This window comes from Aedes albopictus, chromosome 2, assembly GCF_035046485.1.
Source record: "Aedes albopictus strain Foshan chromosome 2, AalbF5, whole genome shotgun sequence".
Lineage (NCBI taxonomy): Eukaryota > Metazoa > Arthropoda > Insecta > Diptera > Culicidae > Aedes > Aedes albopictus.
In genome coordinates, this window is record NC_085137.1 from 442,221,389 (window position 1) to 442,235,976 (window position 14,588).

Consider the following 14,588-nt stretch of genomic DNA (forward strand, 5'->3'; position numbering starts at 1 on the left):
TCATCGCGTCCGGCGACGGAAGGGTCCGTCAAGCGTGGGTGCGTACCAGCACTGGAAGGTACAAGCGAGCGACAGTGAAGCTGGCCAGGATGGAGATAGACTGTGGTAACCCTGAGCCGGATGAGGCCTCCGGGACAGAGTTACGGGCCGGGGAACGTTCTGGCACCACTGTATGAGTGTCGGTTGCCACAAGGTATGTTGGCCGATGAGGCAGAGGTAAGTGTCGTTTGACAGACGTCAAAATGACAGGAGCATAAATGTCAGGAGTGAGTAAGAAGGAAAGACGTCAACCTAAAACTGTAAATAATAACATAAGAAGTAGCGTAATAAAATGAAATCCTTGTAAATAGAAGTTTGATGAGAGTGAAGACGAAAGTGCGCGAGTTTCTATTAGTTGAATTTGGTTGGAGATTAGCTCCATTTCGAATTAGTTCCGTGAGTGTTAGAATCACACAAGGTGGTAGACCCGTTTCAACACCAGGAGATTTAATTGCTGAGCTGCGGTGAATCGAAGCGAATTCCAAGGCCCAGACAGGCAGGACAGGAAAACATCGGTAGGACAGAGACTCCGCTCGGATAAGATTAGGAAGACGCACACGACGAGACAGATCCAACGGCACAGGGTAGAAAATTGCGCTTACTGTGGCCAAAATTTGTAAGTTGAGATATTTACTTGTTACCGTTGGATCATAAAATCCCTTATCATGATGCCGATGTAAAATAATAGGAATATTCAAATATTATTCAAATTGACTGTTGATATTACATGTTGTTTCCTTATAAATACTTGTTATTTCCAATACTATCCTAAATTTGTTAAAAGCCTAGCTAGGGATAGTTACTATGAGCATGCACACTATAATAAATAAATTAATAAATAATTCAACACAAAGTAAATTCTAAATGTTATATTAAGATTCACAACAAAATTTGTAAAACACATTTCGAACACGACACAAAATACACTAAAATCTGCTGCAGGGGATCATTTCGAATGGTTGTCGCGAGCTAGCTAAAGGACGGTCAAAAGGAGAGGAAAAGGGAATATCGCACAAAAGGGTAGATGACTGGCAAATCTGGATAGAAGCATCGATCTCTTTCCTACTGTGATAGCCAAAGTCAGTAGAAGTTTGCTATTAGCTCTAAAAAATCAGAGATCCGCCCGTTCAAATCAAGTTGACCTATTAGGTCTGCCGGAATAAGTCTTCAGCAGCTGTGAAATAAGCTACCAAGCGAATCAGGTATGATGTTCCTTGCCAGAAATCTATAAATTCACCCTGCGATATTTCCCCCTGTGAAACCCATAAAAGCTAACCTCCAATTGGTACTCCCATTGTGCTAATAGGACCCATTAATCCTTGGGCGCAACAAACCCATCAAAAGGCCGAACTCGCTCGGTCTAAAGGCGGGCATCGTGGTCGGATTGCCTATTTGAAGAGGACCCAGTGACCATATTACGTCGGACGCACGATATTTCCGCTAGTAAAGGGCCATTGGAGGCATCCGCGAACACCTTGGACCCCCACAACGACGTGGTCTTGCCCAGCTCATTGTGGATTGACCAAACCGTCCGCCAGACCCATATCCCGGTTGAGCCCCCCTCAAACCGACCGCCAGACCCATATCCCGTGCTTCAACAACCCGTTCGCCACCCCCACCATTAGTAGCAGCACCACCATCGACGCCGGCCGGCCACCCCATCAACAGACCCTCACACCCACACACAGACTATTTGTAAGTAAGTTGAATAAATTAAGATTAAAACTATCTAGTTGATGTTGCCATTCATTGAGCCTTGATTAGCCCCTCGAAGTAAGCCGACCCTGCAGAGCCGGGAGTCCAGCCAGGGATTGGCGGCATGCACCGTGCGGTGCGAAAAAAGCGTGTGTTTCACACAATCGCAAGTGCTCGTCTCCCGCTTTGCCGAGAGACAAGAGACGTATTAGTGAGAGCTTTCGTAACTGTGCGAGAGACAATCGCAGCTCTAGCTCTACGGCGCAGGGAGTAATGCGCGGTGCTTGGCACTGTGCTTGTCTCCAAACAGAAAAAATCAATTAATAAATTAATTGAAGAGTTTGTGTTTTCGGCAAAGTTGTTAAGCTTGTCAAGGGCTGACAAGTGATGGGTCATTTGATTCGAAATTTTTTCAATCATGCGTAGTATCAAGCCAAGTGCAAAGCACGGAGACAAGCACCGAGAGAGTGCATACGACAGAGCGTGAGAGACAGGAGAGCTCCTGCGCGCGGCAAAGTAAGCGAGCAACACACAACCGATTGCGCGTACTCGTCTCCTTCTTGTTTGTTGTGCTGTCTCGTAGCAGAGTGTGCGACACGCAAAGAGTTTTGAGTCGCTCCCTATCCCTGGTCCAGGCTCAAGCTTTCCGGTATTCAGGTGAAAGCCAGGGGTCCGTCTGACCCAGAGTAACATACTAAAGTTTTAAATGAAATAAGACATAGGTAAATAATTTAATAGGTGGTTGCGTTGCCCCTTCGGAAAGTAGGAAGGAAAGCCAGGAAGGAGGGAAATCAAACTTAAATTGTGAGTTTTGCATGAACTTTTCATAATTTCACCCATTCGAACTGTATGATTACTAACGCGAATAATTGTTTATTGAATTACAGTTTGATCTGCCATAACGTAAAACGGCTGATTTTCAAAAACGGTTTGTTGATCCGAAATTCCGACCCGAACAAAAAGGAAGGGAAAACTTGGATTTTTCTTGTATTGGCAAAGACGAGGGGTGCTGCCACGGGCCGAGAGGTGATCCGATCGCCACCAAAATTTTGATTTTTTCTTCCTCCATTTAAACAAACATTCCTACAAAATTTGGTCAAAATCCGTTTCCACTTTTTCTCGGTCACTTCATATGGAATGATTGTCGGTATCTACATAAAAAAGGCATCAAGGCAACGACTGTCATGAAATCTTGCTTCGATCCAGCCGTCCCCATCAACCAACGCCTGGAGAACCTGGCAATTCAAGCTAGAATAGGTGAACTAAGCACCTGCATAGTAGTTTTGTACAATCCCTCTGGAAGCAATGTACTCCTCTCGCAGCAGTATGAACAACTGCCACTAGGCCTCCTCGATCGCCACTTTGATCGATTTTTTTTGGTAGGATACTACAACATCAATGTTGCCACTAGTCAGCCTATTTACAATCTACTCGCTATACAACGGATTCATAACGCATTCAATCTTACTATTCAAACAACATCTGCTACTAGGATAATGGAACATAGCTCTACTACGATTGACCTAATGATTACCGACCACCTTAAACTCATCAAGAAATATAAATCTGTCAGCGCAAATAGTATATCAGATCACGACGCAGTATATTTGATTGCCGATCTTCAGGTTCCTCAAACGCCACCCCAACACATCAAAGTACGAAATCTACGCAGTATCCACCCCGTGCCTGAGCGTGCAATTTGAGTTCGTGATAAACGTACGCCGTGGATTACGCGTAACCTTTGTGTAGTGCATGAAGGAACTCCTGAACTAATTCCTGTAGGAACTACTCGTGTAGCAATTTCTGAAGGAACTTCTGAAGGTCTCCCTGGTGGAAATCCTCAGACTAATCTCTAAAAGGCCTCCTGTAGGAAATCCTGAAGAAACTTCTGGAGGAATTGCTTATGGATCTACTGGAGTCATCCATGAATCCTCTTGCAAGAATCTCTGAAGGAATTTCTGGAGGAATACCTGTTGTAATAACTGAGGAAACTTCTGAAGGAATTACTGATGAAACTTCTGGAGGCATGAATCCTCCCGGAACTACTGAAGACATCCCTTGTTCACTTGTGGAGCAATCCCAAAAATAACTACTAATGAATGTTTCAGAAATTATAAATACACTTTGTTTATTGAATTAAATAACCCTCTAATACCCAACCCCGTCTTTAGACGGGGTACAGTTTGAGCATTTTTGTATTTTTTTCTAATGAGAAATCAAAACATTTATATTTTTAGTTGATTTTTATGACTGCGACTTTACATTGAAACGTATTTACATTTTTTTAATCATTGCAAAATTGATGTTTTGGACACCTATCAGATGTCATTATTGATTTTGTATTGAATCGCAAAAAATAACAAATTTTGAATTTAAAAAGTAAGAAAAACTTAAGAGGTTTACACTCTAAAATTATTAGGGAAATTCTCTTAACAGCGTAAACTGATTAGACTGATTAAATGCCGCGATCACCAAGGCAATCTTTGATTATTCCATTCGCAAAATCATGAAACATTTCAGATATGCAGAAAATCATGGCTTACGCAGCAATTTAATCTGTTTAGTGAGTACCCCTATTGTCATTAAAATTACCCGAAAAATAAAATATTCCATGGAAAAAAAATTAACAACAATCATTAAATCTATACATATTTTTGTCTCGAAAAATCGGAATCTCAAATAGGCTTCCATAAAAAATATGAAAGTCTAGGGATATTCAAAAATAAAAATTATAAAAATCAAGAACCGAAATTTATATAATCGCGAATTAAAAAAATGTTTGAATCGGTTTTAGATGACGAAAAATGAGGAGGTTAGTGTAGGATTTCTTAATTGAAAACAACCAACAACTAGGTATATTTCTTTTCCATATTTCAATGTATTTTTTTCCACCATTGAAAATCACGATCTTCACTCTATTACATCATTCTCAAAACTGACTCGTCTATTCAACCAGCTCAGTCATTCATCCCAATCATTTTTCTCTTTCTTCCTTCCATTCTCTTATACGGTCTGTATCTGTCTCTCTCTGTTGACAACCAGTGCTCCGGCACAGAGTAGGATTTCAAGAGCTCACCTCTCGTCAATCGCAAGCACTCTAGTATGATTTCGGTGTGCATGCAGTTTTTCAATGGATGCACTGATGAAAATTATTGTTTCGAAATCGAAATCTTTTTAATTTAATTATGTCTCACTACCTACTTCTACAGTTAGAAGCAAAGGAGTGTAAGCATAGACTAATTTCAAGACCTCGATGTACCAAAGAAAACGATCAAATTTTCGGTGACCAGTCCGGTACCCAATAAATATTCATAACCGTGTATTTTTTTCCGTGTAAATTGTCTTTTGTGTAAATTTTATTTAGCGTGTTACACTGATCTGGCAGCTCTGACAGTAAGGGACTATACATAAATTACGTAAAGTGAGTACCGAGGATTGTTCACAATCTGCGAACATGGAAAAAATTGCGACCATGACGCCGCTGGTGTAAGTGACAAAAACCCACTTCCAAGTAAATGAGGTTTAAAGTTTTTCACCAATTTTTCATCCCATACAAAATGTATGGAGTTTTAAAATCGACCATTGGATCGCCGACCATCATTCTCCGATTTATAGTAATTTTTCTAGTCATCGTAAAAATAATTCTTAAACAAGTTCCTGAGAGCTTGAAATCTGAAGAAATTTTCCATTTGCTCAGCCCAAAATCTACAAAATGGTCACTTACACTCCTTTGAATCTGGGCCCCTCAAATGATATTTTGATCAAATTAAAAAAAAATGGGGATTAGAGCGATAAACTAGAGTAAAGTAATCTCATTTCTGTGCATTTTTTATAATGTGGCAAGGTGTGGTCATGAAAAGCCCTTTTTGAATCTAGAAACACGCTGTTTCTTCGCCTTTCATAACATTGTCCATGCAACCAGTAGCATGGGGAGGTGCGGTGGTGATCCCAACCTACCCACCATGCATCGACATTGGCTTTTCTCGATTGGATTAACATGTCAGGGCAAGTCGCTCATTAGTTGGTTGATTGATTGAAATTACAAACGCTGCTGCCGCGATGGTTGCTGTGTAAAGAGCGGTGGTAGCCCAGGCACATACAAAGTTCCGCACCGCTGATTGTTAAATGAGGCGGAAGTGCGTGATTAGTCGTTTAAATTGTTTAATCTAACACGTACGCACAGCACATCCACATGTACTCGTGCAAACAGTGATTGGTCTGTCATTGTCAGGTAGCATGGATAAATCCTGTTCACAAGGGAGAAGGTTATCTGGCTAAGTACGGAAGCGGTCAAAGTCATACCGCACATAGTTGCACACAAATCTGCGTTAGGCAAATCAAATAGCTACACCTAATCAGATGAATTATAAACATGGCAGACGATTAACATAATGCACGGTTGAGGTTGTCTGGTGAACCGATGAATTGACTTACCAAAGGAATCTTATCTCTCCCTTTCTTTCGATCTACAGGTGTGCCCTACAAAGTCGGAGCAGTGCTGAAACAGGAAACCGGAAACTGTTTGCACTGCGTATGCATGCAGGGGCCGGACAGTGATCCGGTGCCACGGGTGACCTGCACGCCCCTAAACTGTCCACCGTTGATCCTGCCGGATATTCTGGACGGGGCTGGGTTTTAATAGGACCCTCGGAGTTCAGAAGAGGCAGCAGTAGCACCAGCAGTCGTCAAGTGCGGTAAGTTTGGTTTATTATCTTAGCATAGTCTGACTGAACATGTCAATTTCTGCCCCATCGTGATTGATCCGAACTGGTATAATACTTAGATCCAAATGGCTAAGGTTTGGGATAACCTTAAACGTATTCTGTTTAACAAACAGAATTCCACTTGTAAACTGAAATAAATTGAAAAAATATGCTTGTCAGATGCATTACGAAAGATATACTTTGCAAATACGAATCAACTCTAGCGAAAGCATGTCATCATTAGACAATTCTGCAAACTTCGCGAATCGAAGCAGTTCCATTCCATTGCTTTCCGACCCTTATCAGAAAAATAAAGGAAATGAAAAGCTGATACCAAAATTTAACGAGGTATCGTTGTTTTCTGGTGATTCGAATCCGTCTACCCGGTACGCATGCACAAAATTACCTCAATTCGGCGCTGAAATAATATCGATATCAAAGTGATTGAACGTGGATATGCCTGCCTACATTTGCATATGGACGAGGCGGACAGACGGGCGTGTGTACGAATGCGATCCGGCGATGTGCGCTAAACGAATCCGACGAGCCGAATGAGCGACGATGTAATCTTTTATTCAGAGGCTTATCCAAAATTGGACGGAAGCTTTGTGATGGCAGGAAAACATGGCAGCACCATACCGCACGCGTCAGGTTCGAAAAACTATGAGTACCTAGGTGCACATGGGAATTATTTCCCAATATGCAGCGTACGGGCTGCTGGCTGGCGTCATGACGGTTTGAGGTTAGGAGACACAAACGCGGCTGAGGCTGATAATTTATGGCGAATTGATTTTACGACGCGCGAGTCTGCTTCGCTTCAGTGGATGTTCAACATTCCATCAATTGAAGCTATCCGGGGAATAAATGGGATTGATTCAAATGGGATTGATTTGAATGCACCGCGTTGGATTAAAAGTTTGTGCTTAAATGATCGCTATCGGATGCTATTTACTTAGTTTTATTGAATAGCTTGTTTGATGTTTTGGGTGTAGGACTTCGAACCTACTGACTTGTAAGACATCTAAGTAGTGATTGTTCTACCTACAAGTAGAATAAATTGTATTTATATGCCTAAATTCTCAGAATATTTGAGAATGTCCCATATGAAGGATAAAGTGCCTCTGGAGCCGGCCTTCTGATAGCTTTGGTCATCACAAGTTCCTACTTCCACGGGTCAATCGATGACCAAGACCGCCAGCTAAGAGTTGTGTGCTTAGGCACTGTTGTCCTTCTCACTTCAGCTAGATTGAGGGGATGCGTGACGAGCGTCTGTCAAATTAGGAGGTGCGGTGTAAACAACGTCAATTCTGGTATTCAGCGGCTGAATAAGAATCTCGCCAGCTATACCTAAGGTGGCATCCCCACCAACGCAACCCAAGTAACACAGCAAACATCTTTGAAAATAATGTTGGAAAAAGATGTTATAGTACATGAGCATGAGCATAGATGACCGTACAATTCGTAGTTGCTACTCCGTGATTGACCAGAACAATCGAAATTGCACAAGGAACCAACAAACGGAGCTTGGGAGTAGCTACCGCTCTCAATGTGCACAGTTCGAGAATTCCAGACTTTATTAGTCAATAACGGCGCCGGCCACGTCCTTACGGTCATCGAGGAAGGAAAGGAATGTTAGTGTGACGTACGTTGCTACTAGAGACCGAGATCACCTCATCTTCTCCACGACTGTCACGGGAAGGAGTTTTTGTTAGTGGGGAGGGGGAGAGTCACATGATTTGGATTCACTTTGGTAAGTGATGTGATTCATGCAACCTTTACTTGAGTCAAAACATTTATTCATTTTGACTAAAATATTACATATGTCGACACCGAAGATGACGAACCATTCAATTTTTTGTGTAAATGCAAAAAATGAAAGAAAAATATTTATTATCAACTGAATGTGCATTGAAAACTAGCACCGACACATGACGTGACGAACTTTTCAATATTTGTTAGATAAATACACAAAAACCAGAGCAGAATTTGATACATCTTTTAGCAGTAATTATTATGATAAAATGGAACGAGCTCACCAATAAACATCCTTCGAATTGTCCAGTGCGTATGTGCTGCAGCATCTTCCACTAACTGGCCTCTTTTCCGAAATCACACTGAACCGCTACAACTATACACGGGTACGACGATGTGCACATTCAAATTGACGACGACGACGACGACGCGGCCGGTCCGAATGAAAAAAGTGGCCTCTTCACTTCGCCTCCAAAATCACACTAAACCATCCCGTACGAAGATGAGCATTAACAGGCCGATCCGAATAAAAAAGCGGCTTCTTCACTTTGCCCCCAAAACCACACTAAACCGCTCCGTACGAAGATGAGCACAGTCAAATCGGCGACGACGACGACGCGGCCGGCCCGAATGAAAAAAAAGCGGCTTTTTCACTTTGCCTCCAAAACCACCAAAAAGATGTTATAGTTATAGATGTTTTAGTACAGTATCATAATCGTATTTGAATACATCTTGTGTTGAAATCATGTTTTATTTATGTTTGACAAAAACAAGTTTCTACACAATCTAATCAACATCATCACAAGTTAAAATGACGTAAATTGAACGTTGATTACACAAGAGTTTTGTTAAATCATCTGTTTCAATTATAGATGATTTGTGAAACATTAACAGTACATAGTTAAAACCTTCGGTTCCAAATGTGTTATCAATACGTTATTTTTAAGTATTAAATACGTAATGTGTTCATCAGTTCATAGTATCTTCTTGAACGTCATTGCCTTAAACATTATATATGAAACTAGCTGGCCCCGGCAAACTTTGTCTTGCCTACTGCGTTTTTTGACGTTTCAAGTTTTTAGCCAAGTCCAAGTCCCCGATCAAAATGTATGCAGAATCGATTTTCAAAAACTCTCAATTTTTCCATGTTTTATGCCTCATAAACCTTCCTTGGGTGAAAACTAACAGAACAAAACTAAGACGACCCAAATCGGGCTTTCCATTCGCAAGTTATGCGCGGTCCCACGTATGCCACTACATTTTTATATATAGAGATATATTTTACACAAAAAATGCACGGAAATTAAACAATAATAGCATCCAATACCCATTGTTTTTGCTTTGCTATTTGCTTAACAGGAAAACACAGGTATCGAAATACTTTCACAATGGTTGGCGACTGTGGAAACCTGAGACGAGACTCGCGAAGAGGAAAAAAAGCAACGTCAAGTGCAGCCCAACTGAGCTGTCAGTTGTAGCCCGTTTGATTACGTTACCTAACACGAGGAAAGTATTGCTATCCGAGATAAATTCTGAAGCCAAAATTCACTCCGAGCAGCATTTTCTTCTCCTGTACTGTCAAAAATAAATTGAAAACAAACTATTCCAATGATTACTTTGCTTGGCGATTGTTGGTGATGCAAAATTTCACCTCAACATGATTTTGTGCGTGAATGGGATTCAGTCACACTGCATGTGAGGTGATGCGGTCACGTACGTGTTTGAACCACCAGCCCAAAACATAATGTCAACACAGATAGGAAGAAGAAAAAATTAACAAAGTGGAGAAAAAGAAGACCGTCTTCGCGAGTCTCGTCTCAGGTGGAAACCACTCTTGGCGAAGAAGGAAGCCACCACTTTTTACTTCACCGAAATGTCTGTCCTATTATCACCTCACTATCACTATTACTATCACTTCAGATACTTACTCACAGTTGCGGCTCAATATTACTGAAAAGCGTAGTTTGGACACTATAATTGACTCCCCGAAATATTAGTAATTAATTTATTGATATTGTTCCGTAAGTTGGACACTGAGTTTGTTATTGTTATAATTATGTTCAAAATAGGTATCCAGAACAAAAACCCCATCCATGTATGCTTTATGCAAATGGATGTTTAAAATACGTTGCAATAATGTTTTTTCAATGTATTTTTGAAAGTATTCGAGAAACATGTTATTGAGATGTTTATAAGGTGTAATTTGAACGTACATCTAATATTTTGATATTTTCTATATCAGGACAGATGAATTACAGTGCCCGTAAAAAGGTTTCACACTAACACTTTAGCCATTGATTTATCTACAAGTTTTTCTCCCAATAATTATTTATGTTGGACAATTAAACATTGACTGAAATAATATATTCTCTTATCGATAATTGATTAAAATTCAATATTATAAAAGCACATCATTTATAGAACATAAATGAAAATAGCTTTCCAAAACTTCCTGACGGTACTGTTTTGGGAAGCCACCATGTTGCATGCCTGAAAATTTGTTTGAAATTCTCAAACAATCTAAAGAAATGACAAAAACCTCTCATTTTGTTTCCAACCCGATGGAAAGCGCATGCATTCATGAAGAGTGAATGTGTTTATATCACAATAAATTTTGAATGGCACATTGAATTAGTTCATAGTAACCAAACATCCAAATGGTAAATTACACATGAAATTATATGCTTAACAATTATTTTGAGCCATGATCAAATAGCACCATATATTTATTTTCACAGTGCGCGTTTAACAAATTATGATTTCCCTGCAAGCAAAAAGTAAGTATTTACGATGTTTGCAGAGAACATCGTTATGTTATAAGAATGTATTGAAAAACACCTTCGGTAACATCGAAGATGTTTTATAAGCCGCCATTTTTTGCGCTTTTTCGGTGATATAAGTGTACGAAAATACGTTTTCTATATTTGGAACAAAACATGGGCGTTTGTATGGAACATGTATTATTTACATTATTATAACAAGTTGTGTTACTTGGGAATGTAGGCTACTCTCGGAAACCGACCAGGCAACGACTTAAGGACTATGCTTAGAAACTCTTGGAATGTCAAGACCATGATGCTGGATGAGGGAGCCTTTTGACTCATGAATTACAGAAAGTTGTTGTGAGCTGTATGCTCAAGAAGTGTGGATGCTCAAATCTAGTGAACGTGAATTCTAGACGGTGGATCCCGTCGCGTCGCCAACATATCATTCAAATATAACATCTATCACAGCGGCAGCGATAAGGCAGAACATGGGGTCGGATTCATTGTGATCAGAAAACAGTCGATCAACGAGCGGATCTGTGTATTGAGGATTCGTAGCAAATTTTTATTCCTGATCAATGTCTCTGCGCCGACCAAAGAATGTCGGCCTAAAATACGGCTGTCATCGGTGTCGCCAACCTGCAGATCGAAAAAGAGAACTTTTCTTCATCCAATCTCTCTGCCACTAATGACAACGGCCTGAGACTAAATAGTCAATTTCACTGCTGCCAGGGAGATGGCCGTTTATAGCACCTACTTTGCACGCAAGTAAATCCACTTACACACCCAAACTGTGAAATGTGCAACCAAACCGACCATGTACTGGTAGATGGTCGAAAATCCTCGGATTTATTGATGTAAAAACGTTTAGGGGTCCTAACATCGATTAAGATCACCATCTCACAGTTCGGGCTCTAGGAATCGGCGATCGATGCGTTTCAACATCCAATGATTTTTAGCAGACGGTATGGTGGCTGACTATCACCAGAAGCTGGACGAGCGGATAAGTGAGATAAACGAGAGGGATAATCTCAACACTCTGTAGGAATCTATTCACGGAGCGATGAGTACAGCAGTGCGGGAAGTGATAGGCGCTACTTAACGATGTCCTAGGAATAGGTGGTTTGACGAGGAGTGCCAGAGAGTAACGGGCGAGAAGAAGGCGGCCTGAAGCCGGGTGCTGGTGTCAGGGACCCAGCAGAGCAGTTAGTGATATTGAGAAGAAAGAGTAGCCGAGAAACGAATCCACCGCAAAAATAAAGGGGGCATAATGAAAATGTCATGGCTCGCGCGCAAAAGAGTATAATACAGTATGATATACGGAGGTATTATTAAAGTGTCAATGAAGCGCCTAGAAAAAACGTCATCTTCGGTGTTTCAGGGCGACAACGATGAGCCTTGCACCATACGCAGGAAGCCTACACCTTCCGGACCACTGCATGTACGATACAACTGCCGAAATTCGTTCTTGACCGCCTGACGGTATCTGTAGCCACTCCTTTCGTGAAAATGCTGAACGATCAGCCACGTGTTCCACTGGTTATCCGGTAGAATTACCAAGGATCGCAGATCGATCGGCAGAAACTCCGCCCTCTCGATTTGGCTCTTGATCCAAATCAGTTCATCCATCATCAGGTCATCCTCATCGGAGTCACCATGTATGATGGACTGAACATCTCGATCGCCAGTAACTGACCCAGCGGTTGGTCTTTGTTCTTCAACAGCACTTTTAGCTCGTCGATGAAGCTCTCCGACTGCGCCACCTTTAGCAGGCACCGCTCCGCCCTAGCACATTCCTCTTGTCTCAGTGATATGCGAATCGACACTGCTGCGGACGCCGTCCGCACCTTCAGCTGGCCAATCGTTACTCGCAACATTTCGCCAAGCTTTCCTTCCTTTGCATGTAGTTCGACGCAAATCAAATACGCACATGCTATTGTTCGCACCAGAATCGTCCATTTGTAAAGCGGCTCGCGTCCACAAGAACCACTTGAACTAATGTATTCTATTTCACAGCTCCGGCCCATCAGACAAAGTGGTATTGTTATATGATAACTTTGGAGTAGTAGTCGTGCCATGCCAAAGTTAATAGGGCACTGCATGAAATTCTCTCCTTCTCTTTCACTCCTACAGAAATTTTGTAAACAACAAGGCCACGAAACTTCAAAATCCCATACAAAATCAAAACAGTGCAGTGCCCTATAGTGACAGACCAAGCTGTAAGGTCGCATTCAGCATGTTGCGTCTGAGGAAGGCTGAAGAATAGTAGGCCGAAACGCGTAACGTACACTCAGCGAAAAAAAATTACGAACTTTATCGAAATATCTTATGAAAATTTGCCATAACTAAAACTTATGGATGCTATAAGAATACCTTATTAAGATTGATCGTGCTTGTTATGACAAATTTCATAAGATACACTTATAAAAAGAACAAAAAAAATCTCAAAATGATGCACGAACGTCGGGATCACTGAGCTCGTGTCTTATCCACACGGCCACCAACGCTTGGGAAAACCATGTTGCTAAACAGATATAAAAGCCAAACTGTGAGACAATTGTAGGACATAGAGCGACCTTATGAAATTGATTCGGATCATTATGAATTGTTTAAAGGCCATTTCATAAGTTGGGACTTATGGAAATCTTAAGTTTATTTGGCTGAGTGTATAAAACACTGTTTTGATATTTACAACCTGTCACCGAGAAAAGCCAATGCAACCCAATTATTACCAAATACGGCAAGTCGATGACGCACGAAGTTACCAAAGGTGAGGTCATGTTTGCGAAGCTGTGAACATATTTGTGTGAATATATTTGACCATACAAAATGGTCATTAGCCGAACCTCCCCCCCCCCTAATGACCACGTGGTTTATGGACTGCCACTCTGTCTCAAACTCAGCAAGCAAACTTGGTGATCACAAAAATGTCGTTTTCGCACACCGTCTGCGTTATCCGTACAGCAAGCATTCTCCAAGGGACCACTGGATGTTATTCATGCAGTCTAGTGTTCAGTCTGTACAGTCTCTGCCTGAACACGGTGTAAAGTGTCATTAAAATTCTTGGATCAGCATCATGCCTTTTAGGGAAGTGGAATCATCACTTGGGCGTTTTTTCGCTATAACTCAGGCAATTTTGAACCAATCGATTTAATTTTTGGTATCTAGTCTAGTAAACGAAAATTCAAAAGAGCTGGTTTAAAATTGAATGAGTTATAGCGAACAAGTGTCCAAAATAGTAGCCACGCTGTCGTAGTAGTCGTCATTGGAATTTACTCTTTTGCATCCTGAATTTACGAGCCCGGGATTTGGCCATAGTTAGAAATCTTTGCGAGAATTCTTTGAAGAAGTCATTCACAAATTTCTTCAGGAATGCTTTCAGCGATTCTTTAAGACAATCAAATGTTTCTCCAGAAATTTCTTCAGAACATCTTCTACAGAACTCTTCAGAAATTCTTCCAAAGTTTCCTTCAGAAATTATTAAAGAGATTTGGTCTTACAATATACCAACAATATATCTTTCAAAAACTCCTCCGGCGTTTTAAAGAAATTCTTTATTTTTTTAGAGAAATTTCTCCCGGGCTATCTTGAGCTATCTCCTCATGAATTTCTGCAGAAGTTTCTCCGGAGTTCT

General features: G+C 41.0%; 1 protein-coding gene across 3 annotated transcripts in view; it reads left to right on the top strand.

The window, feature by feature from the left end:
- Positions 1-14,588, top strand: part of LOC109420166 (uncharacterized) — a 422,805-nt gene that overhangs the window by 349,412 nt on the left and 58,805 nt on the right. For all 3 annotated transcript variants that reach the window (XM_062853749.1, XM_029869904.2, XM_029869905.2), the window contains exon 7: positions 6,207-6,428. In XM_062853749.1, the coding sequence (XP_062709733.1) occupies positions 6,207-6,373 (167 nt within the window). In that variant the 3' untranslated portion in view covers positions 6,374-6,428. The remainder of the gene's footprint in view (positions 1-6,206; positions 6,429-14,588) is intronic.